Source organism: Talpa occidentalis, unplaced genomic scaffold (genome assembly GCF_014898055.3).
Source record: "Talpa occidentalis isolate TD23 unplaced genomic scaffold, MPIMG_talOcc4v2.1 talOcc4.16, whole genome shotgun sequence".
Taxonomy (NCBI): Eukaryota; Metazoa; Chordata; class Mammalia; order Eulipotyphla; family Talpidae; genus Talpa; species Talpa occidentalis.
The window spans coordinates 35,525,853-35,552,005 of NW_023601653.1; the positions used below are offsets into that span (position 1 = coordinate 35,525,853).

At 39.7% G+C, this 26,153-nt stretch overlaps 2 protein-coding genes across 3 annotated transcripts in view; one reads left to right on the top strand and one right to left on the bottom strand.

Annotated features, from left to right (window-relative positions):
* The window catches only part of FRS2 (fibroblast growth factor receptor substrate 2), a 97,817-nt gene extending 74,263 nt beyond the window's left edge, over positions 1 to 23,554 (bottom strand). For both annotated transcript variants that reach the window (XM_037514006.2, XM_037514005.2), the window contains exon 1: positions 23,440 to 23,554. The gene's annotated coding sequence lies outside the window, so the exon portion shown is untranslated. The remainder of the gene's footprint in view (positions 1 to 23,439) is intronic.
* Positions 23,555 to 25,125: 1,571 nt separating this feature from the next.
* LOC119248289 (60S ribosomal protein L21) lies at positions 25,126 to 25,702 on the top strand. Its single transcript, XM_037515251.2, has one exon. The coding sequence runs from the start codon at positions 25,166 to 25,168 to the stop codon at positions 25,646 to 25,648; it is 483 nt and encodes a 160-aa protein (XP_037371148.1). The 5' UTR covers positions 25,126 to 25,165; the 3' UTR covers positions 25,649 to 25,702.
* The last annotated feature ends 451 nt before the right edge of the window (positions 25,703 to 26,153 follow it).

Here is a 26,153-nt window from a genome sequence, read left to right on the forward strand (position 1 = left end):
GTAGGCAAATAAGTTCTCTAAGTATCTACTCACCATAGAAAAGCATCATTGCATTGTATTGTGAAGACTTGCAAAAGACTATAAGAAAATGTAATTCCTGTCTTGGAGAAATTTTAAAGTAGCAGTAGACAACAACAAACAACAAAATAAAACATACAGCTAGATTTAATACACAGTAGGCACTGAAAAAATTTCATGGGTTGATGAATGAAATTCACATAAATAGATGAGGCCATAAATGAATATTAACGAAATGCAGAATAAAGCAGAATTAAATAGATTTAATGAGGGAAAGGCTTATATTTCAATAGTAGACTCCTACAGCATATGTACAGCTAATATCTTCCCAAAGCAACGAAACAGTAAACTAAAAGAATAAACATCAAAATAACAAGTGTTATCATTTGTTATTTTAGCAATACTCAGCTAAATTTCATAATTCAGATGATGGTAGCATATTTTAACAGGTTCAAAGGCCATTTTGAGCAATTTTTTAAACCACATTAGATTTTAATGGAAGCTTATCAAATTCCTGACATCCACAATCCATCTTAATTATCTTAAATGGTCTGAGACGAGTAAGACCAAAAAGGCTGATGCCCAAATGTCTGAATACTCTGCTAAAAAGGCTGAGCTCAAGCATATCCAAAGTGTGTTAGAAGCAACTTTTAAAATGCACAAATGTAACAATTATTTTTAAACTAACAATTTCAGAAAAATAGCAGTTCTTATCTTGTATAAATATAAGACAGTGGATTTGCAAATGTCAGCAGAGTTTTAAGATTGCTTTCTAAAGTAATAGTCTCCTGCTGTTTTGCTTGGTATCTTAATTTGCCTTTAGTTTCAAAACTAAGCTTGCCAACACTATTCCTCTCAAAACCTCAGGAATTCCATTACTAGGTTTAAGCTAAATTAAAGGAAAATAGACGCATTCAACCCATGGCAAAAGTATGCAGAAAGTGTTTGTTGATGCTCATAAATAGACTGAGAAATTCAGAAATGTCTGAAGGACAACGACTGTATAGTTAATTCTGTTTTGCTGCACCATGGAACTGAAAGAAAGAGAATTATTGCTACCACTTCAAGTGATATCAGGACTAAATACCTTTAAACCAACAAGGAAATAATAAAACATTCTCCTTAAATCAGAGTTTGTATATATTTTCACTTCAGAGAAGAAAGATTAGAATGTTCTTTAAAGAGTCCATATGGAACTGAGATGTCACTTACAATCCTCTTCCCCACAAACAATGCTTAAAATGCCAACACTGCCTAACTACTTGCTTCCAAAAAACAGAAAAGGTTTTAAAAAAAAAAAAAAAAGCCTAACACACAAATGTTTCTTTGTCTTATTACTAGAAATTTTCTTTTCCATTCCATTTCCCTATTAAGAGACTCTATAATCCCACCTGACAACTGCAGCCTTTTTCAGTCTTCATCCCTCTCCATGGCCTTTGTCAAGCCCTAATACATCACAACATGTCTGAATCTAAGGTTATCAGAATCCACTGAAGGAGACTAGTAAGAGAAGCTGGTGGCGCAGCGGGTTGAGCACTGCGCTGTGAAGCTGTCTGCAGCCTCTGCAGCATGGGTTCGATTCCTGGCCGGCCAGGGAGATAACCCACATGGCGCAGATCTCTCCTGCCTCGCTCACTGCTCCCTTCAGCAGTACCTTCGGTTCATCTGCCTGTTCTGCTCCCCGCTCTGTCTCTGGTGGGTTCTCTCACTCTCCCGCACCTGTACCCCGGTTCTTGTATAAATAAATAAATCTTGAAGGAAAAAAAAAAAAGAGAGAGAGAGAGAGAGCTGTTACAATGAAGGAAAAGGAAGGGAAATCTCACCTTTTCCATTTCCCTGTTCCCTTCTCCCCCTGGCCCAGTCCTGTAAGAGTAGCAACAAATGGAACAAACTACCATAAATTCTTTTTATTTCTCACTCTCCCCAACGCATTCACTGCTCCCTTTAGGCACTGTGCTCCTCAGGTATCACCCCATCTAAGCCTTACTTCCCTAGCCAAGGTAATGGAAGTCAAGCCAAATGCCTAGATTTTGGGTAGACCCAGTACCCTAAAACAATGATGCAGCAGGATAAATGAATTTCCGCCAATGTTATAAAGGGTGGTTCAAATATACTGCAATATGTGTTACATCAGTGCTACTGCTTGTTTAGTAAGCTAACCACCATTTTTAATTTTCAGATGACTTACTGGAAAAATAAGTTCCTAAATCCAAATTCCTTTTTATTAACACCCCATTTCCCTACTCCCAGCCCCTAGCCAATATTCTTTTTAAACATTCATTTACAAGATAGAAGCTACCCATAAAAGTAAAATTACAGTGACTTTTAGTAATTAAAACAATACATTTTTGACAAAGGAAACAAGCAAATGCCAGCAGCTTGTACAACATGATTGATCAATGTTTGCAACCACATAATTTTAAAAAATAAAGAAAATAAATCTAATTACAAACTGCATATAACCAACTCGTGACTATATTTTTGCAAAAAGTATCTTATAAACTAGCATTCTAACTTTAGAAATTAATATACCAGTAAGAACAATTTGGCAATATTCATCAAAATGTTTAAATACGTATCTATTGACACAGAAATTCACTTCTAAAATGTAAAGCACTAAAAAAAGCAATTATATAAAATAAAAATTTGTACGGGTATGAACTATATATATATAGCTTATATATATATATCATTGCCACATATATATGCCACGCACACACGCACATATATATATTATTGCCACGTCATTTATAAAAGCAAAAGACAGAAAACAAATGTCTACCAAAAAATAAAATGTAGTACATTCAATACAAGGGATACTCTCAGCAATAAAAAGAGAGAATTGGATGCAAATGCAGGAATAAAAATTGCTAAAAACAACAAATGCCTCAGGGAAGGAGACCTAGTAGACAAGGATGTAGAAAAAGATATTTGCTTTTCACAATAAACCCCTTTGTACCTTTAAATTTTGGCTCATGTACACACATATTCCCCTTTTGTTTAAAATGAGTTGTTAAAAAATTACTAAAGAATGTTGACCATTCTCTTCAATCTCTGATGCATAAATAATTCTACTTCATCTGTAGGCAATGTTAATTAGAACTGAAAATCTAGGCTACTAGACATTACCCATAAGCAACATACCAGGGTGGAGGACTCACTTCCTCTTTAATGAGAAGTGATACAACTATGGCAACTTTGCATCAATCAAAACAAACCATAATAGGTGAAGAATTTAACTTACCCAAAGCAACATTTATTACAGAAATAAAATTGGATGCAAAATGATTTTGTCTGCAATCCAGAAACTGTGTTTTACTAAAACAAAAAAACTAACTGGCTGAAATTTCTGGTTAGGGTCTAGATCTCAAAAAGCTACACACAACAAAAATATTTTGTAAAAGAATTAGGAAGTGCCAAAATCATGATGACTTCAAAAGTCAGTTAAAAACAAGGGGGGAGGAGGAGGACAAAGACATGGGCAACAAATTTCAAATGCCAGAAGAATAAATTTTTAAGATACTATTTTTCTAGCAGAATTCTTCTCTTTAAGTTCCAAGTAAGAATGAACAGTCTCTCAGTAATTGAAACAAAAAAATTTGAAAGAAACAATTCAACTCTTTTCAACAAAAATTTTTTAATGTTTCTATTTAATATAATTTTTGGTTTTGCTACTAAAGAAATCTGTAACAACAGGTACTACTAATCAGGTTCCCACTTCTTTCTGATTCAAAAGTTTTTTGTTTTTAAAAGACTTATTTATTTATTTATGCAAGCACTGGGTACAGTCAGAAGCACCGGAGGGTGAGAGAATTCACCAGAGCCAGAGCCGGGAGCAGAACAGGCAGACTGACGAAATACACTGCTGAGGGGAGCAGCGGGCACAGCAGGAGAGGTTTGTGCACCATGTGGGACCCTCGCCAGTGGTCGGGGGATTGAACCGGCACTGCAGAGGCTGTGGGCAGCTTGGCAGCCCAGCGCTCAACCGCTGCACCACCAGGGGAAGCCCCTGATTCAAAAGTTAATGACAATATGTTTATTTATAAAGCCAGAAAGCTAGAAGAAAAAAATCTTGAAAGGGGGAGTAAATATATAGTGTGGTAACATGTAGAAAAGGATCATTTATTTTTTGTAAAAAAAACGGCTTATTTGGTCTCCCATTATCAACATTAGGACTTGGCCATCTAAGTCAATTTTAATTTTACAGACACTTAATGACCTGTTTAAAAATAAATCAAACTATTTAGCCCAAAGGTTTGTTGCCAAACCAATTATAGTCTTAGGAGGTTTATCATATACCTCAGTAAATGAAAGATGCTAGCTGGCATATCAAAAAAAAATGTTATAGTCTTTCTCCAGATTCAAACACTCAAACTAATGCCAAGAAAATTAAAAGCAGAAACCTCATGAAATAAGGACACACTTTAAAAAGCAGTGTGTCATAATATAAAAGTGCCTCATAATATATGTAACGTACATATCTTAACATTTGTGAAGAATATAATCAACTGATAATCTTCATTTTTTTTAATCCTATATTATATTTGTTACTAAACCTTTTACAAAGACTCAAGAGTGGGCCTCCCTGGTGTTGCAAAGGTTAAAGACAGTGCTATCAAGCTATTACCAGCCACTGGGCATGAGTTTGATTCCAGGCATATCAGAGAGCTGACATACATGGCACAGCAAAACTCTCCTGTCTGGCCTGCTTCTTCCCTCAGCAGTGTATTTCAGCAGATCCACCTGTTCTGCTCTCCACTATCTCTGGTGAATCCTCTCAGCCCCCTCACCTCTAGCTTATACCCCAGTTCTTGTATGCATAAATAAATAAATCTTTGGGCCTCCCCAGTGGTGGAGAGGTTGAGCACTGGGCTGCAAAGCTGCCAGCAGCCTCTGCAGCGCCGGTTCGATCCCCGGCCGCTGGCAAGGGTCCCACATGGCGCGCAGACCTCTCCTGCCCCGCCGCTGCTCCCCTCAGCAGTGTACTTCTGGTGAATTCTCTCACCCTCCTGCGCTTCTGGCTGTAACCAGTGTATAAATAAATAAATAAATCTTTAAAAAAGCTTTAAAAGAATATCAAACAGACTCAAGAATATCTGAGATACTCGATATACTAATAGAGTATTGTTAAATATATTGATTATAATGGCATCAAATCAGGGATTAACAACTACACAAATGAACAGTTCCTTAAACTGCTTTCAAAATTTAAAAATAGCCTATTAGGGCCTCCCTGGTGGCACCAAGGGTTAAGTCTCAGCACTATGAAGGTATCCACAGCCTCTGCAGCACAAGTGCAATTCAATTCCTATCCCCGACCAGGGAGCTGAGCCACATGGCTGACCCTCCTGTCTTGCCCGCTGCTCTCCTCAGCAGTGTGTTTCAGTCAGTCCGCCTGTTCTGCTCCCCACTCTGTCTCTGGTGAATCCTCTCACACCACCCCTCACCTCTGGCCTACACCCCAGCTCTTGTATGCATAAATAAATCTTTTAAAAAATTAAAAATAGCCTCATATACTATCTGAAATATAGATTTGTATTCCAACTAAAATAATCAAATTTCTTTTGAGAGGGGCTGGAATTAAAGCTCAATGTGATGACACCAATTATTTCATAATGATTAGAAATGCTGCTTATAGTTTTCAGTAACAAAAATAGAAAACCCAATTAATAAATGTATTTTATTCTATGGAAACTTTTTGAATCATATCTGAAAACCAGTGGAAATAGTGATTTACACATTTTAATATTTTAGAAAAGCAAAATGCAAACTAAAAACACACACCAGACTCTAATCTAACAAAGTGTATAAGTTTACCAAGAATGGTATCTGTGAGCCTAGTGAGGACAGAACAACACCTGTTAGTTATCCCAAAAAAGTGTATTTTTACACTTTAAATCCCAATGGCTCAATTGATACTTCATGAAATAACAAGCAATGACAAGGATAAAGATGACTGATCAGATTCCAACCCAGAAAGGAGAAGAACAAAGTTTATGTCTCTGTTCTGTATCCCATTCCGCTCACCACCCCCCCATCACTTTCTTTTATTTCACAATTGCCTCAGCAGTTACAACATTGCAAGATCTCAGCCATAGTTCTCATATATACACAGCAAGACGAAACAAATTATTATATAGGTCTGATTTTCACTTGGAATGCATCCTCACTTCTTATGCAGTATAATAGACTAAGGAACAAAATTTAACTAGAACCCAAGATGTTTCCAAGAACACTGACCCTAATCCTGGCCTAAAGACCACTTAAGAGTACTTAAAGACTGGGTAAATCAGGTGACCTGAAAGGAATCCAGCACATGTGCAATAGGTAACAGTGTTCCAGAATGCATCTCAGTGAAAGGAGAGAGGAGAATTTCAGCAATGAACTGGAGCCACTACCCCGATGCCCCCTTACATGCAGCAGCCTTGAACTGTAACTCCCAGCATGCCATGATCCAGACTTCCTGATTTGGGGGCAGGGGGAGCAGTAACTGGGAAGGAGTGAAATAGATATATAAATTGAAATGGACTGAAGGAGGAGGAAGGAGAGAGAAAATTGAAGGGGAGTGCAGAAGCTGTTTCTGAGACTTTAGTGGTTTTTTTGGCAGAGGCAATGGCAGCCATTATCTTGACCTTGTGGTGCACTATATGGTACATTTTGAATTTTGGGTCTCTTCTTCCATCCCAGATCTCTGGGACCTGCCTAATACCCGTCTTGCGGTACCTGCTGATACATGCCCCAGACTTACTCTGGCACTTTCTGTGCTTATCCAGCCAAAAGGCCAAGACTAATTAGATGGGCATTTGCCCACGAAAGAACAGGTAAAGTTTGATTGGGGATCTGTTATTTGAAACCCTTTCTTTTTCTCTATCTATACACACCACTTAAAGATCTTTCACACTAACAGCCTACTTCCTTTGCCTTTGTGTGCACAGATGGTGGAAACTTTTAGAACAGTCAAAATGGATTTTTCCTTTTAACAGTCCGGGGTTCCTGGGCACCCCTCAGTCATGGCAGTTTCAATAGGAAATGCTACATTTGAACCTATAGATATCTAATACAAATCCTGGGGCTCCATCACTTTTACCTGACAGAAGAAATGTAAATTAACACCCCGCCCCCTTAGTTCTCTCATCTATAAAATGAAAATTAAAATAATTGACTAGAAACTGTAAACAGACCTCTATTAATTTATAAAATAAAGCTCTGCAATCCATCCATACATCATTCCCTGATGCCTGACCACTTGCACCTGGTAGAATTCTGTAAGCCCGACCACTTTCTTAATAAGTCCCCACCCTTCTGCTCTCACCAAATGAGCTGGACACTTAACAGGATCCAGCTGTTTGTTCCCAAACCAGCTCATGCCAACTGTACTTGTTATTGTAATTATGTAACTTAAGATTATGTAAACTGATGAATTATGATCGTGAACGGGGGTTGTTTCTCTGAAAATTATGTTGAAAAGTCAAAAAGATCCAAAGGCTATTTTTTTTAAATTACTATGGAACTAAGTATATGTAAAGCAGTTTTAAAAGAATAGGAGGAAAAATAAAACTGCACAAGAATTTTACATAATACAGTGAAATTGCCTTTGAAGTCTCCCTTTTATAAGAAAATAACATTATTAGGATACTTAGGAGATAATGCCTCATGGGTGTGGATTACATCAAAAAGAAGATTCAGAAAATCAAAGGCCTCAAAGAAAATCCCTAACTCTATAAGGAGGAAAAATGGTGAAGGAATGCATATTCACATCAAAATATTAAATGTGTATCATTTTTTTTTCAAGTATCTACTCAAGATATGACATATGAAATTTTCATATGTAGCTGCCTCAAAAATCTATAGGGTTATTATGAAAACTAAATAAGTACTTAAGTACAGTGCCTGGCACTAATAACAGTCAATTTAAAACTTCTGTTTTAAGAACAAAGAAAACCGAAACAAATCCTAAAAATCTCACCATACATTTGAGGCTACCAGAGGAGGAGCATGAAAGCTTATGATCAAAAGGGAGCATGGGTGCAATGGATTGTAGTGAAGGATTATAGGCGCTCTGGCGGTAGGTGTGAGGAGGTAACGCATATCAGAAGAGGTATGAACCCTATACCTCTAAATCATACACATTGTTATAAACAGCCATTATCTCAATAAAAAATAATACAATTTTTAAAATTAAAAATAGGGCCTCCCCTGGAGGCGCAGGTGGTTGAGTGCCATGCTGTGAAGCTGTCTGTAGCCTCTGCAGCGCCGGTTCAATCCCGGCCAGCCGGCGAGAATCCCACATGGCGTGGCAGACCTCCCCTGTCGCACCCAACCTCTCCTGTCGCGCCCACTGCTCCCCTCAGCAGTGTATTTCATCAGTCTGCCTGTTCTGTTCCCCACTCTGTCTCTGGTGAAGCCTCTCACCCTCGCGCACATCTGGCCTGCACCCCGGTTCTTGTATAAAGTAAATAAATCTTTTTTAAAAATTAAATTAAATTAAAAATATATAAGCTTGTGATATTTTGTTGTTACCCTGTAGGTCTACTGCTCTTAAGAATATAGTACTGCTGGGCCTCCCTGGTGGCCTAGGGGTTAAGTCTCAGCACTACCACGGTGACAGCCCTCCCTCAGCAAGGTCCTCCCGGAGCAATGCCACCTGAGTTCCACCCCAGCCAGGGACCTAACCCCCATGGCACAGCAGACCTCTCCTGTTTCACCCACTGCTCCCCTCAGAGTATATTTCAGTCAATACACCTGTTCTGCTCCCCACTCTGTCTCTGGTGAATCCTGTCACCCCCTGCACCTCTGGCCTACACCTCAGTTCTTCCACACAAGAACAAATAAAAATGAAAATTTTACAATAAAGGAATAATTCTTAAAAAAAAAATATATATATATATATATATAGTACGGCTATCTTCCAAAACATAAAGAAAAGTGAAAGGTACATTATTCAAATAATAATATCTGTGGTGGCCATCAAAAAAGCAAGGGTGGCCAATACCCCAGAGGACTGTGGTGTCCCAGGATTACACTTACCTATGAGATGTCAGTAAGGTAATGCATTTACATGTCAGCATGACCCAGCACTTAAAGCTAATAAGAACATAAGGAAAAGGAATGAGTGCTGGTGTGGTACCAGTGGAAGGAGCAGCAGCTCTCTGAAGAGGGGACATGGGAAGGTCAAAGATTGAGATTTAGGAGAGTAACTAGGAAATAATGGCAGAGACCACAGAGAAGCAATGAGAAACTGGCAGTCACTTTGTAAGTAACAAATCTGTAACTATGGGTAAACTAGAGAACTTATAAAGAAAAGAATCTGGGTCTTCAACCTCTTGCTCAGAACTGTTCAACATTGGCAGACATATTAAAATGCTTTTCCAAATTACTTAAAAGTAAAATCACATCTTGTTCATGTCATTTTGACATTACAATCAATTTTACTCTTCATGGAAAAACTGTTACATAAAAAAGTACTCTAAAATTAGAACAAAGAAGAATCTTTTCTACAGATTAAGTTGGGGGGAGGAAGGGAGGAAAGTAACACTAATATCCAGTCTAACAAAGATACAGGGGAACAGTACTAATAATAACATCCTTTTGAAAAGCAACTTGACAAAAATATTTCAAGACTAAAAAACCTGCATACTCTTTGGCTCAACATCACATATCTGGTAATCTGCCCTAAGGAAATAACCAAAAATATCAAGTAACCTATGTACTCAAAGGTGTTTTCTGCAACATTTTTTATAACAGCAAAAATTAACATGGTGACAAAATACTTAATAAAAAGTTTTAAAAATCAGAAAACAAATACGAGCATACATTATAAATGATCTAAAACATATGAAAAAAAGGCTGTAAAAAGCTCCAAGTGATGACTGTTGTAGAATAGTGAATTCAATATGTCTATTAGCTATCGTTTCCGAAATGTTATCTTTTAAAATTAAAACAAACTCTGTTTTAAAATATGCATCTCAAAAGGTTATGATTTCATTCATACAGCATTCTCAAAATGATGAAACTAGTACTTGGGAGTTGAATAAGAGACAGCACAAGAAACTTCTGTGGTGATAGAAAAATGTGGATCTTATTGGTGCTAAGCAGTTACACCAAATTATGCATGAGACATAATTGCGCAGAACTACCAAGAGATGGAGATTTTAAAAATGGTGAAATCTATATACAGTCTATAGAGTCTAATTAACAATAATGTGCAATATCAATTTCATACCATCCACAGCTATATAAGACGTCACCACTGGGGAACTGAATAGAGTACATAGGACACTACTATAGTATTTTCGCAACTTCCTATGAGTCTCTACCTCAAAAAAAAAGTGTTTCAAAAATAATGCACTTACAGGGCCTCCCCGGTGGCACAGCAGTTGAGCGCTGGGCTGCGAAGCTGCCCGCAGCCTCTGCAGAGCCGGTTCAATCCCCGGCAGCCGGCCAAGGGTCCCACATGGCACGCAGACCTCTCCTGCAGCTCACTGCTCCTCTCAACAGTGTACTTCATCAATCTGCCTACTCTGTTCTCCCTCTGGCTCTGGTGAATTCTCTCACCCTCCCGTGCTTCTGACTGTACCCAGTGTTTGTATAAATAAATAAATAAATCTTTAAAAAAAAAAAAAAAATAATGCACTTACAGATATCATATTAAACATTTTTTTGAAGGGAATAAGGGAATACAAAATAAGGGAATACAAAATGAACCATGTAGTACGTAACTTTCATGACACAATGACCTACTAACTATTTACAAAACCCACTAAGAGGAAAATGGCAATCTTTAGAACAAAAGTAATTTACTTAGGTCAGGATTTAATAAAAGGCTGCAATATAAGTAAAAGTATCAGTCAATTTCCAGAATATGCTTAACTGAATACTTCTGAATCTCAAATCTATACTTAAATGGATTCATTAAGCAAGAGCTCTCAGAATATTCTCCCTTGTCAGAGAAGTTTCAACAGATACAAATAAGACTTTCTTACAAATATTCAATTTAAGTATATAAATTACTAATACAAACAAAGGATATAATAGGTCATCACCCGTAGCTTTTGCTCCATGACAGCAACCACATGTATCTTAAGCTGCCATTTGAATCTCAGTTTAAACCTCAATACCTACCATGGTTATTGATACCTAGTAGATGCCCAGTAACTATTTACTGAATTAATTAGACAATGAGTGAAGTAATGATTTAATGCCCAAGTCCCTCCCAGTTTAATTGAGAGGGGGAAACAGAATGTGAAGAAAAAAAGGGTAAATTTGGATAGGACCCAGCTATACCAATTTATCAGGTCAAAAGATTAGATTAACCAGGCCTCCCCCGGTGGCGCAGTGGTTGAATGCTGATTGCGAAGCTGCCCGCAGCCTCTACAGCACCGGTTCGATCCCCAGCAGCCAGCGAGGGTCCCATGTAGCACGTAGACCTCTCCTGCTGTGCCCACTGCTCCCCCCAGCAGTGTATTTCGTCAGTCTGCCTGTTCTGTTACCCACTCTGGTGAATTCTCTCACCCTCCTGCACTTCTGACTGTACCCAGTGCTTGTGTAAATAAATAAATAAATAAATAAAAAGAGATTAGATTAACCAACACTACATCCTAGTATCAAGACAATAGTTGAGCTTAGGAAAATCTTAAATTGTTTACTCTGATCACCCAAATCTTCCATACCTATCTAATAACTAGAAGGAGAATTGAACTGGTATTAGAAAATCTGCCTCAGTAATCTTTCTCTATCACCTAATGCTTCCAAGGAAGCCAAATTTTACTTCCTATGTACAAATCCATCAACTTTTTGATGTGAAAAATCTTACCTGAAGTTACGCAAAATATTTAAAAAATGAAAAAACTTCCACACAAGTTTAAACTCTCAGTAACTTCATGTATGTGTTATATGTCAATATTTATACATAAGTGTATAATATATAATGCAATTACACTGGATCTACTACTTAAGACACTTAAGTCAGAGAGCAACTCATGTCTATATTAATTGTTCATTAACAATCCAAGGACTGACAATGTAACAGTGAACAAGACACAGACCCTGCCCTGAGTTTACAATCTAATCTAGTAACTTAAAAGGTAAATGTAGCTCTTGGGCCTCCCAAGAGCTCTGGGCCTCCTCTGGGTGGCCCAGAGGTTAAGTCTCAGCTATCACCACTTCCACCTGAGTTCAATCCCAGCCAGAGAGCTAACCCATATGGTGCAGCAGACCTCTCCTGTCTTGCCCGCTGCTCTCCTCAGCAGTGTATTTCAGTAGATCTGACAGTTCTGCTTCCTGGTCTGTCTCTGGTGAATCCTCACACACACACCCTTTCCCCCGACACATTTGGCCTGCACCCCAGTTCTTCAGTGCAAGAGTAAATAAATAAATCTTTAATAATAAATGAAAATAAAGTAAATGTAGCTGTCAAAAAGATGTTTAAGAAAACCAGGGTTCAAGTTCAAAGAACCATGTCTTAGAAATTATATGAGTCTGTTTCCAGAACTATAAAACATAAAACTATATGTCCAGAACTATAAGACATAAAACGTTTCACAAACTAGCAATATAAGTTATATTGTTATTGTGCTTAGCTTTTCATTAAGAAAACTAAACTAAACAAAACACAAGGACACCTCCCTGCAGACTGCCTAGTAGTTGCAAGGGGGACAGAGTAACCTTACAGTGAATAAAACCAACAACTCCTCGACCAAAATTAAAATTACTAATGAGAGGCAAGTGCATATAATATATATTCAGATGTGATATCCTGACAAGGACACATAACTTTTGTGATAGTCTAACTGAATCAAAGTAGAAAGCAAACCAGATCAAATCAAACCCAAACTGAAAATTGCAGAAAGACAAAAGTTACTCTTCGAAATCAAAGGAGATAGAGAAACGGCAACCAAATACAATACATGATCAAACTTATAGAAATGGAATATAAATGTAGATTAAAGTATTTATCAATGTTGGGCCTCCCCTGGTGGCGCAGTGGTTGAGCGCTGGGTTGCAAGGCTTCCCGCAGCCTCTGCAGTGCCAGTTCGATCCCTGGCCACCAGCGAGGGTCCCACAAAAAAAAAAAAAAAAAAAAAAGTATCAATGTTAAGTTTCTGGAATTTGATAACAATACTATAATTACATAAAAGATTGCCCTGTCCTTAGGAAATACACAGTGAAGTACTAAGAAGGAAAAATGTATGAAACGTACTCGTCAATGTTTCACAAAAATTAATAAGGTGCGTGCATGCCCTAAGACATGTGGCAAAATGTTAAAAACTGGTGAATGTGGGTACAGGTGTTAAAAAGTGGTGAGTGTGGGCCTCCCCTGGTGGCGCAGCGTTTGAGCAGTAGGCTGCGAAGCTGCCTGCAGCCTCTGCAGTGCCGGTTCGATCCCCGGCCACCGGCGAGGGTCCCACATGGCGCGACAGACCTCTCCTGCTGCAACCCTTCTGTTCCCTGCTCTGGTTCTGGTGAATTCTCTCACCCCCCGCCCCACACTTCTGATTGTACCCACTGCTTGTATGAATAAATAAATAAATCTTTAAAAAAAAAATTGGTGAGTATGGATAAAGGGTATGAGAGTCTACTGTATAATTCTTGCAAATTTTCTACACATTTGAAATTATTTCAAAATTAAAAGTTTGAAAAAAAAAAAGGATACTAACCTCCAGGTTATAAGCTCTGAGTTATACAAACTTAAAAGTACTATTAAAAATCACTCTATAGGGCCTCCCCGGTGGCGCAGCGGTTGAGCGCTGGGTTGCAAAGCTGCCCGAGGCCTCTGCAGTACAGGTTCGATCCCCGGCTGCTCCCCGGCCACCGGAGGAGGGTCCCGCATGGCACGCAGACCTATCCTGCCGCCCGCTGCTCCCCTAAGCAGTGTACTTCGGTCCTTCTGCCTGCTCTGCTCCCCGCTCTGGCTCTGGTGAATTCTCTCACCCTCCTGCGCTTCTGACTGTACCCAGTGCTTGTATAAATAAATAAATAAATCTTAAAAAAAAAAAAAAAATCACTCTATAGAGGGCCTCCCCGGTGGCACAGCAGATTGAGCACAGTGCTGTGAAGCTGTCTGCAGCCTCTGCAACGCGGGTACAATTCACGGCCAGCCAGGGAGTTTCCCACATGGGAGGCAGACCTCTCCTGTTGAGCCCACTGCTCCCTTCAGCAGTGCTTTCGGTCTGTCTGCCTGTTCTGCTCCCCACTCTGTCTCTGATGAATCCTCTCAATCTCCCATGCCTCTGGCCTGTACCCCAGCTATTGTATAAATAAAAAAATAAAAATCACTCTATAGAGCCTCCCTAGTGGTACAGGGGTTAAAGTCACCGCTATCAAGCTATCATCAGCCACTGCAGCATGAGTTCGATCCCTGGTCAGGGAGCTGACCCACATGGCACAGTAGACCTCTCCTCTCCTGTCTCACCTGCTGCTCCCTTCAGCAATGTATTTCAGTAGATCTGCCTGTTCTGCTCCCAACTCTGGCCTGTACCCCAGTTCTTGTATGCATAAACAAATCTTTTAATAAATAAATAAAGTGGGGCCTCCCCGGTGGCGCAGCGGTTGGGCGCTGGGTTGCGAAGCTGCCTGCAGCCTCTGTGGCGCCGGTTCAATCCCCGGCTGCTCCCCGGCCACCAGAGGAGGGTCCCACATGGCGCACAGACCTCTGCTGCTGCCCGCTGCTCCCCTCAGCAGTGTCCTTTGGTCCTTCTGCCTGCTCTGCTCCCTGCTCTGGCTCTGGTGAATTCTCTCACCCTCCCGCGCTTCTGACTGTACCCAGTGCATGTATAAACAAAACAAACAAACAAACAAAACAAATAAATAAATAAGTAAAGCATGCCTCTATTAAAAAAAAAATAAATAAATAAAAATAAAAAAATAAAAAATAAATAAATAAAGTGAAAAAAATTGCAATAAACTAGTTGAACATGGTTTGAAGCAAGAATTAGCTAAATGGCAGGGAGGGGGGTGAGGAGGGAGGAACAGACATTATCAGAACAACATTTATATAGAATACAGGAAGATAAAGCGTGAAAAATATGAAAAAAAAAAAAAAGATTAAAGACTACAGCAAGAAGTTCTAACATCTTCAAATACAATTCCAGATAGAAAAATGGAAGACAAAATTTGAGGAGAAAATGGCCAAAAGTTCTCTAAAAGTAGTTGGAAAAAACACCAATCATCAGATTTCAAAGCTGAGTGAACTTCTACCTTGAAACATGAAAAGAAATCAACTTCCAGATATATCAAAACTGCAAAACACTATAGACAAAGAAAATATTCTAAAGCTAGCAATAACAAAACAGATTTATATGTGACAATCATACTGATTACAGATTTTTCAGCAGCAGTAAAAGCCAGAAGAGAATGGAATAAGATCTATAATGAATAATGAAAAAAAAAAATGGTAGCATAGAATACAATACACACTTAGAAAAGCATCTTCAGGGATGAGACTAAGATAAAAATACTTTCAAACAAATTAAATGTTTTCCAACAACAAACTCTCACTAGAGAAAGTTCTAAAGGGTATACAATACTTCAGGCAAAGAGAAAATGATCACTGACAGGAAGAGTGAGATTCAAATGGAGATTATGAGCAAAGTCACCTAAAAATTTTTAAGGAAATCAAAGCAAAAGTTTTTAAAACAATAATATCTAATTTGTTGGAATGAGGGAAAACTTAAATATTGTTCAACTTCCAAATTTGGAGGGAAAAAAATTCTTAATAAGATACATTCTTCAAATTAAAAAAGAAGAGCAAGGGCATGATTAACACAAAATTTAGATGTCTGTTTCTTAGAAGCATGACAGAGAACCCAAGCGGTGAGGAATATAAAAGGCACTGCAAAGATGCTGGCAGTGTTGTTTTTCAACCTGGTTATTGGTGTTCATTTTATAATTCTTTAAATTGTACATATATTATACTGTATACTTTTATGATAAAAACTTTAAAAATCAACACAGAAGGAAAAAAAAATCAAGACTAAGAGATCATTCCCTCAAACTCTAGAATACTTCACAAACCTTGGTGGTCAAAATTGAAACAACTGAAAGAGTCATTTCATTCAACAAATATTTACCAAGTACCTAATCTTTGCATATAACTAAGCTGAAAGTGGCAGGATTTCTAACCTCTCCTCCCCCTCCAGTCTTCCTAACCCTAGAGAATGAATGGCACTGTCCGATACAGTAGTCACTAGCCACATGCGGCTATTAACAGTTAAACTAATTAAAATTAAATAAATCTTTAAATTAATTTCCTCGGCAACACTAAACATGTCATGAGCACTCAAGGCCATATACAAGTCACCATATTAAATAACACAGATATAGAACATTTCCATCATTACATAAAGTTCTACCAGCTAATGCTGCTGTAACACTAGAAATATATTGATAGTTGAATAATGTTAAATATAAAAGCATTTTAAACTCGACTAAATCACCTTTTAAAGTCTTTTTATTCCTGGGGCCTCTCTGGTGGCGCAAGGGTTTAAGACGCAGCACTATGAAGCTATCTGCAGCCACTACAGCATCAGTGTGATCCCTGGCCAGGGAGGTGACCCACATGGCACAGCAGACCTCTCCTGTCTTGCCCGCTGCTCCCCCCTCAGCAGTGTATTTCAGTCAATCCGCCTGTTCTGCTCCCTTACTGTCTCTGATGAATCCTCTCATACCCGCCCACCCCCATCTCTGGCCAGCACCCCAGCTCTTGTATGCATAAATAAATAAATCTTTTTTAAAAAATCATTTTATTCCTATAAAACTAAACCTCTTTAGCAGTATTTAAAACAGTTTGCTGGGCCTCCCTGGTGGCGCAAGGAGTTAAGACACAACCTATGAAGCTGTCCATGAAGCTGTCTGCAACCACTGCAGCACGAGTTCGATCCCTGGCCAGGGAGCAACCCACATATGTGGTACAGCAGAACTCTCCTGACTCGCCGGCTGCTCCCCTCAGCCGTGTATTTCAGTCAATTTGCCTGTTCTGTTCCCCACTCTCTCTCTGGTGGATCCTCTCACCTGCCCCCACCCCTGCACCTCTGGCCTGTACCCCAGTTCTTTTATGCAGAAATAAATATTTTTAAAAAATTTTTTTTAAAGTTTGCTATTTATTTGTCAGAAACATATAGATAGAGTCAGGAATTGTTCACCATCCGCTATGTGCTAAAAAAACCCACCCGAACAGAGGATTTTTTTAATGAGCCCAAAATTAATAGCTAAACACAGTGCCAGTAAAGTATAATACAAGCCATGACACAGGGATAGAAAAACCCACATCCATTCTTGGGGGACATGGGGGCATCAATTTTAGTTGACAGAGTTTTAAAAACTGTTTACAAACATAAAATAACAAAACGCAAAATTCATATGAATTTAAAAATAAAATACTATAGGCATCACATTTTCTACTTAAAGCAAAAACCCTGGGCTACATCTCTCATCTGGGCATGTCATTCATCTGCCATTGGGAATGCTTTGGAGGGAAAATTTAAGCACTGCTGAAAATAAATGAATTCTATGTTTTTTTATTTACCAGAAACAACATACAACAAAATCCTATAAAACAATAACATTATTAATAGCTAAAGCAATAAGCCCCCAGTTTTCTTTAAAAATAAAGGACAGAGGGCTAGGCTATTTCAACAAAATCTGAACGTTTGCTTTAGGTATTTTAACATATACTAAGTAATTTTATAGTGCCCCCTGTTTTTAAATACCTAACCAAAAAACTCAAAGGAAACAAATGTTAAGCCCTAATTTAACAGTTGCTTAGGCTAGGTTTGCACCTGAAATCCTCCTCTCCCTCCCGCCATGAACCAGGGAGTCAATAAACTCCCGTGGACAACTGAATGCAATTTCAATAAGCGCTTATGCTAATAACTGGTTTGTGTCCCCAAGAGGACTTCTGTGGCTCCACTTACATAACCCATTATGCAAAGTGCTGAACTATTCTCTTTCTCTAAGAAGCATTTTGAATACTGATATTTGTACAAGGTTTACTTGCTATATTCAATAAAGAAGCTTTTCTTGCAGTAGTTCCAAAGATCGTCCCTGTAGAAGAGGTAAAAAGGGAAGCCAATTCTTGCAACTTCACTATGTCAAAGGCAAGTTATTTATCTTGTTGGCTAATCAACAGGGTAATGACTTATAGTGGCACCCCCAGGCAGCCCCCACAGTTCACCATTTTCCTCCTGGGACTCTGGTTGAGAAACATAGCCTTAAACAAATAGTTTTAAACAATTTGTTTGAAGTCAGCTGAAAACAATCTGAACTGCTCCTTGAAATGTATAATACAGTGAAATTTGACAAAATTAAATTGAATGGTGGTGATTACACTCTATTTTAAGAGACTTTAAAGTATTCTATTAAATCAAATTCTGTTCATTAAACTCTATTACCTGTAGGTTAATAGAAGAGTAGAATGTGCCCCAAACCAAACTTGAATATGCATAAATTTGTTGGTTAAGTGCTCTCTCCCAATCCCTCTGGTTCTGTTTAAGCCAAAGATTTTCCTATTTCATAAAACCATAATCTTAAAAACACAAAACAAAAAATTGGGGAGTTTACCATGGAGTTGTCAACTTTCATTCTACCAAAGGCATTTAAAAAAGAAGTAACTTCCAATTACCTCTACCAATATTTCACAAAAGAATATACCTATACCAAAGAGATAAAAGATCATTTTAGGGGAGAAAAAAAAATCTTTTAAATTCAATAGATTTAGTTTTATAAACTTTTTTTTAGTTTATGAACTTTTCATTCACTTCAGATAAGTGGAAACTTTGTCATGGACTGATACCACTTTATAGTTCAGCATTTGGGACACACAGGCCTAAACAGCTAACTCCCTCTTGGAAAAAGAAAGCAATGGTAGGACATGCCCAAACCAAATATTAACCTATTCAATAATGAGGAAATAGAGGCTTAGAGGGGTTTAGGAACTCTCCCAAGGTCACAGACCAAGAATTTTGACACAGGTTTATCTAATTCCAGAGTCAGAGTTCCTAACCATTATGCTAAGTTTCCTCTAATACTCTTCCAGTGGTATAAAGATCCATCCTAATCCATTCACCTTTGTGACCAATGACAACCGAGGAATTTCCAAGGCAGCTGGCAGGAGTGAGAGGTGTACTCCCTGGCCAGCACTCAGACTGAAGCTAAATGGAACTCCTGACCTTTGCCTCATTAATACCAGGCTCACTGCAACTAAGCCAACTAGCCCAGACAAAGCACACACAAAACCCCTGCTCCAACAACACTGACGCAGGACTCTCAGACATTCCCAAGTGCCTGTGATATAGTGAAAAACATATTCTTGAAAAACAAAAGGAACACATTAATCCTCAAGAAGGATCTGAACACTTCCATAGTAACTCAATCTAACAATAATAAACTTGCCCTCAAAAAGTTACAACTCTCAATAAATCCCATTCTTCAAACTATTACAATCTTTTACACATGAATATGCAGGTTCCCCCTATTTAAATATAGAAACAGGAACACATGAAATCCTATAAATTCATAGCTCTGAATTTCCAACTTAAGATCACTTTTATGTTCATTACATGATAATAAAAATATCTTATTCTATCCCTCTAGGATAATCTGAACATTGAGACAAGACGATTCATGTAAGTCAGAAGTACTAAGTTATAAGAAAAATACATAGTACCATTTTCCATGAGAGACATTATTAGTAGCCAGTAGTGACAGGACAAAATCATATTTGAATATTCAGAGGTATCTTAATATTGAAACCAAAATGAAAGTCAAACATAAACATAATACTGTATATCAGAGATCTGCTTCCAAGTCCTCATATATCACTTGCCAACAAATGCCCCAAAGAAATGACCAAACAGCTCTAAAGTAACCAAAATCTGACACTCTGGACTAAATGAGTCTGAAATAGTTCATCTTCTATGAATTAGGGTAATGTTCATCTTCTACGAATTAGGTAATTCTTGCTTTCAATGGTAAGAAAATTTTATTTCCCAAATTTTTTTAATGATAAGATTATTTCTATTTCATCTGAATCTACGATGTCAGACAGTAGTACAGTCTCAATTTTTTTGCCCATTATATAAAATCATCATTTCAGTGTCCTTTTCCTTCAGTTTTAAACAGATGCCATCTAAAATACAGGGTTGTTGTTTTTTTTTCCTTCCCCTCTAAATTTTCCCTTGGTTCTTTCACCTCTCCAGTATATCTATATTAATCTCTACACCCATGTTTAATACATGCCTAGCACTGACCTCTCTCATGAACTACAAACCCACGTTTCTAAAAGTGCCTAGGCATTTCCAGTGTTTGGCAAGTATATAAAAAAAAACCTCAGCCTATTCAAAAATGTTCTTATTATCCACCTCTCTGCCCATATTTCTCCAGTAGTACCAGCACCCACACTTGAAATAAGTGTAATCTTCAACTTCTTTCTCCAAACTTTCCTCAGCATTCCCTCCTTCCACCCACCTGCTAAATCCTCCTAGTGCCTTTGCCCTTACCCTCTATTTACAGTATGCTGAAAGTCAGCTTTCTAAAAGAAATCATTCTACACACTTCACTGTTAGACCATGGCAATCACTTATTCCAAATGATGACCTCCTAAATAGAGCATTAAATGCTCTATTTAGCTAGATGTTCCACAATCTAGCCCCAAGTTTATTTTCAAACCTCTGCTCTTTATTCCCAAAAATGAATTTATAGACTAGGTAATGCAATCGACTAGCTTTTCTCTGAGACGCTATGAACTTTCCCACTTCCACAACACTTGTGTTCACATCATTCCCTTTATTTGAGAAGCCTTCCCCATCTACCTCATCCCAACCACTGCATTTTTGTCTTAGAAAAGCCTTACTTGTGGCAATGTTGAACTCGAGTTTAATTAGAGCTAGCACCATGCAGTAGAAACACACAGACTTTGGCACCAGGCAAATGGAGATTCAAATAAGTTATCTAGTAGCTGCATAGTACAGCAAGTTACTTAACATACCTGAGCATCAATGTTCACATTATTAAGAAAAATGTTTATATGTTGTTGAGAAGCTTAGAACATGTATATTAAGCAAGCAGCATAGAGCCTGGAGTTCACTACATGCTCAATAAATAACAGCTTCAGAACCATCTTCCTAAATTTTACTCCAGCTAACAATGAACACTTACTCCTTTCATACAACTCCAAACTTTAGGTCAAACCACTCATGTATTTACATATAATTCCTTATGCTGTAAATCTCTATGCAAATTATCTTACAACCCCTTTCTAGTTTTCAAATTCCAAAGATTAAAAACTTAATCTTTGCATCCTACAATGAATGCCTAGCAGTGCCTTTCAGAAGCACACAACACCCAACTCCAATTCGAAGAAAAGTTTAATATGCTTAAACAATACAATTCACCTCTCCAATATTTCAAACATACCTTAGAAAAATGAATACCAAAACGTGAATCTATGTTGTTATGGCAGTATATTTGCTCCGACAAGGTTGCCTAACATAGCTTAGATGCCTGACATAGCAAATGTTCAATATCTGTGGAATCTACTTGAAAATATGATAAAATTTACAAAGCAAGTTTTCAGTATCCATTGAATGTACCTGAATAAACAAAATACACAATGCCTAAGGCTATCTGATTTTCCTCAATTATCTTTTTCTGCTCTTACAATTCTTGAAATATTTCCCTTCAAAACACATTAACTATCATTCCTTCAGTATGAATTCATAATCATATCTAACTTGACTCTTCCAGAGTCTTTCAATTCCAGTATTCCAACTCCTTTTCCAAAGCTCTCAATTCCAATATTCCAAAAGTATGGTCTAAATAACTAAGCACTTAAGTGGCTAAAATGTAGTTTCTATGTTAATCTAAAGTGAAACCATTAATCTTCCCTCCACAACTTTTTCCAGGGACTTTAAAAATTATCCACCCTTTGTTTATTGAAGATCAACAATTCTGAAATAAATTTTCTTTCAGGAAATAGGAGCGCTCACTGAACTCGTCACTTCAGTCTATTTTCTCTAATTCATTCTCCCTTTCCCCTAGTGGGAGAGAAAGATAAGTACAAAAAAATAAAAAGCTACTGTATAGTCCTAATATAAGCACAAATGAGAAGAGCAGGAAAGTGTCACTGGCTTCACAAAGGTGGTCTGTGTATACCTTGCACTTGTGTATACCTTTGCACACGGTGCAAAAACAACAGTCATCTGCTGGTAGGTGAGATCTACAGTAACTGCTTTCCCTTGTGATCAGAACTTAAAAATCACTATGAAAGGTGGTAAACCCTTATTCTTTACAAATATTCCAGCAGTTCACTACCTAAAATTTATTCACTAAAAGTAACTATCTATACATCACTTTCTCCTACAGAAGATTCTCCATTTATCAGAGGTAGACACATCACTATCGAAGTTAAGATACATAGTCGAAAATATATATACACCAAACACGTCTGCCTACCTATGTGAGCCTCTGCATGGCGGCTACAACCTTAACAGTATAAGGAACTTCTAGGAGCAACCGAGAACAATTTTTCTTTAAAAATTAAGGAAAATGACAGCTCCAAATACGAAGGTATACAAACCTCGGGGAGATTTAATTCTTCGCCCTCTGTAACCTATACGTGCGACAACCACAGAATGAAAAACTGTGACTTCAGATAGCCACAGGAATTAGAAGTGCAGATTAGAAAACTATGGTTTTTTACGTCTGCAAAATAAATAAATAAATAAGGGATTTTATCTGAACTACCGATTTTACTCCAGCAGGTTGGTTTTTTAAGTGACTTCAGCGGCAGCTTGAGCAAGCTTTCAAGTAGGTAAAAAGATCACGGGAGGCTCGCCGGTGCCACACTGACCTACATATCCAAAACCCGTCCCGAGCGCAGTCCAAATCGATCCTGGGCAACCCCTAAGCGGGTGTGGATGCAAAGTCTTGCAAAAGATCCCCGACATCTACACACGTATCGCCCCACCCTGGTACTGAGGAGACAACACCCCAGGGACCCGGGCTAATTACTGAGCCCCAGGACAGACCCAGAGAACGTGAAAGTCGGGACCGGGAGCCCCAGATTAAACCTGGTGTCCAGGTACCCAGCCCCAGGTCGGGCAAGAAAACCAAATCCCGAAGACGGCACGAAGATTCCGGGGAGCAGAAACCAGAGGGTCGAACGGACAGAGGCCCAGCCCATCCCCACTCCGGAGTCCCAACAGCAACTACAGCTCGGGGGACCCCCTCCCCGGTTCTGCTCCGCCCCCCTCCGGCCCCGCCGCCCGCTCCTTCCCGCGGGGCAGCCTCGGCGCAGACCGCGGCAGTGGACAGCCCACCTCCCCGAGCCCCGACAGCTGAGCCCGGAGCCGGAGCGGGCAGCGGGGGCCCGAGATCGCCAGCTCCGACGCGGGGCGCCGCCGTCCCGGGCCGCCCCCGGCCACTCACCGTCGGCCCGGGCGCTGGGAAGGGGCAGGGCGCGGACGGCCGGACGCTGACCCCCGGGCTCCGACGCGGGCTGCAGCCCCTACGCGGAGCCGACCAAGCCTCAGCGGCTGTGCCTACCAGGCCTCTCTCCAGCCCGAGCCTGGGAAAGCACTTCCGGGGGAGCGGGGGGAGGGAAGGGTTTTGGCACCGGAACTGCTCGCGGGCTGGCGTGCGGGGGCCTCCCGCGCGGGGCGGGGCGGGGCGCGGCGCGGCGCGGCGCGGCGCGGGAGGGGGGGCGGAGCTTCTCCTCTCGGGGCCCGCAAGCCCACCCCCGGCGGGGCGCTGCTAACCGTTTCCACCCCGCCGCGCCTCGCCCCCCCCACCCCCGGGCTCCGGCCGCCGCCTGTGCTGCCGCCTGGTCTTCGCCTGCCGCCTCAGTGCGGAGAACTTAGATGCGAGAGTCCCCCGCAGTACACCCGGCTTCCCGGCTCTCTCCAGTCATCGCTCCCCTGAAGGCTCCCCCTTTTAAAATTAATGATAGTTAACATTTATTGAATGTTTACTACACGGCAGGCACTGTATGAAGGCTTCGGGTGCTTAACTGAGTTAATCATCCTCAAACCCTTTGAAGTTGGTGCTTTTATCTGCAATCTCACAGAGGGAAAGATACCAAACTCCATACCACAAACGTTAGCTCTTGATTTTATTTTAACTCCTGTTGTGTGTATTCATCTCATCCGCTCCTCGCAAAAATTTTAAACTCTTTAAGGACAGGAGCCGGATTTTATCCCTATATTCCATCTTCTCTTGAAACTTCTGCAGAGGCCTAAAATTAGGGGACTCTAGAATCTTGCTGCCTGGATTCTGTTACTTTTACTTTTCCATCCTGGGCAAGCTGCATCACCTTACTCTAAGCTTTCTGTTTCTTCATCTGTAATATAGGGTGTGTGCGTGTGTGCGTGTGTGTGTCTGTGTGTGCGTGTGTGTGTACATATCCTTATCAGGATTGCTGTAGACATCCTAAATAAAAATGCATAATGAAAACTTGAGTGTACCTACTACCAACACAGGATTGCATGCAAAGTCAACAGTTCTTCTACCTCACCAACAAAAGGAACAATTTCTTGCAATGCACTTACTGTAGCAGGGGGTAATTTGGAAAACTGTGGATTAGCAATAGGCAATAGGAAATGTTAACTGAAGAAATAAAGAGTACAGGTTTGTGCAAAGAAGAAATGAAAGTAGGTGAACAAAAAAAAAAAAAAGTCCTAGAAGTATCATTGGTACTTGTGATGCTATGAGCTGAGACAGCAAGTGAACCCACAGAGTCAAATGTCAAGCAGGGAAAGAAAAAGAAAAAGGAAAAAGGGATTCCTTAGCTACAAAATCAGGAATACATCAAACATCTGAGGTAGTTTCTGTATATGAGACCAGTCTCTCAGCATGCACACTATCTGCAAAACAAATTTACAAGCAGCTCTTAAAACTGTGGGGGAGGAAGACTTTCTAAATTTTCTAAGAATAGGGGAAAATGGAAATAGTTTAGAACTGGTTATTACAAATTTAAGATGTAAAAATGTCTTTGCTCTTTTATTTACAGCACTATCTTGTTTATTTTTGTGATTGCAGATTTGTTTGTAGTTACTTCCTTCAAACCCAAGTTTAAGTAGCCTCAGAGTGTAAAAGTTAAAAATATAACAAAGCCTTCCTTTCGGCCGGAACCGCCATCTTCCAGTAAGTCGCCAAAATGACTAACACAAAGGGAAAGAGAAGAGGGACCCGCTATATGTTCTCTAGGCCTTTTAGAAAACATGGAGTTGTTCCTTTGGCCACATACATGCGAATCTATAAGAAAGGTGATATTGTTGACATCAAGGGGATGGGCACTGTTCAAAAAGGAATGCCCCACAAATGTTACCATGGCAAAACCGGAAGAGTCTATAATGTTACCCAGCATGCAGTTGGCATTGTTGTAAACAAGCAAGTAAAGGGCAAGATTCTTGCAAAGAGAATTAATGTTCGTATTGAGCACATTAAGCACTCTAAGAGCCGAGATAGCTTCCTGAAACGTGTGAAAGAAAATGATCAGAAGAAAAAGGAAGCCAAAGAGAAGGGTACTTGGGTTCAGCTGAAGCGCCAGCCTGCTCCACCTAGAGAAGCACACTTTGTGAGAACCAATGGGAAGGAGCCTGAGCTGCTAGAACCTATTCCCTATGAATTCATGGCATGATAGGTGTGCAAAAAGAAATAAAAGAGCTCTGGACTAAAAAAAAAAAAAAAAAAATATAACAAAACAAAACAAAACAGAAAGGCCTCCCTGGTGGTGAAAGGGGTTAAGCACCGCACTGTGAAGCAGTCTGCAGCCTCTGCAGCAGGAGTTTGATCCCTGGCAAGGGAGCAACCGACATGGTGCAGCAGACCTCTCTTGTCTCACCCACCGCTCCCCTCAGCAGTGGATTTCAGTCAGTCTGCCTGTTCTGTTCCGGGCTCTGTCTCTGATGAATCCTCTCCCCACCCCACCCCGCATCTCTGACCTGTACCCCAACTCTTGTATGCATAAATAAATAAACCTTTAAAAAAAACAAAACAAAACAGAACCTCAGTTGGCAGGATTCACTAACTTCTCTCTCCACCAAGGGTTCAGAGGGATAGTGAGAGGAATCCTGAACCCCGTTGTAAGCTCCCTGTGGGACACAGAAGTAATAGAGATTTGTCAAGGAACCCAGTCATCTAAC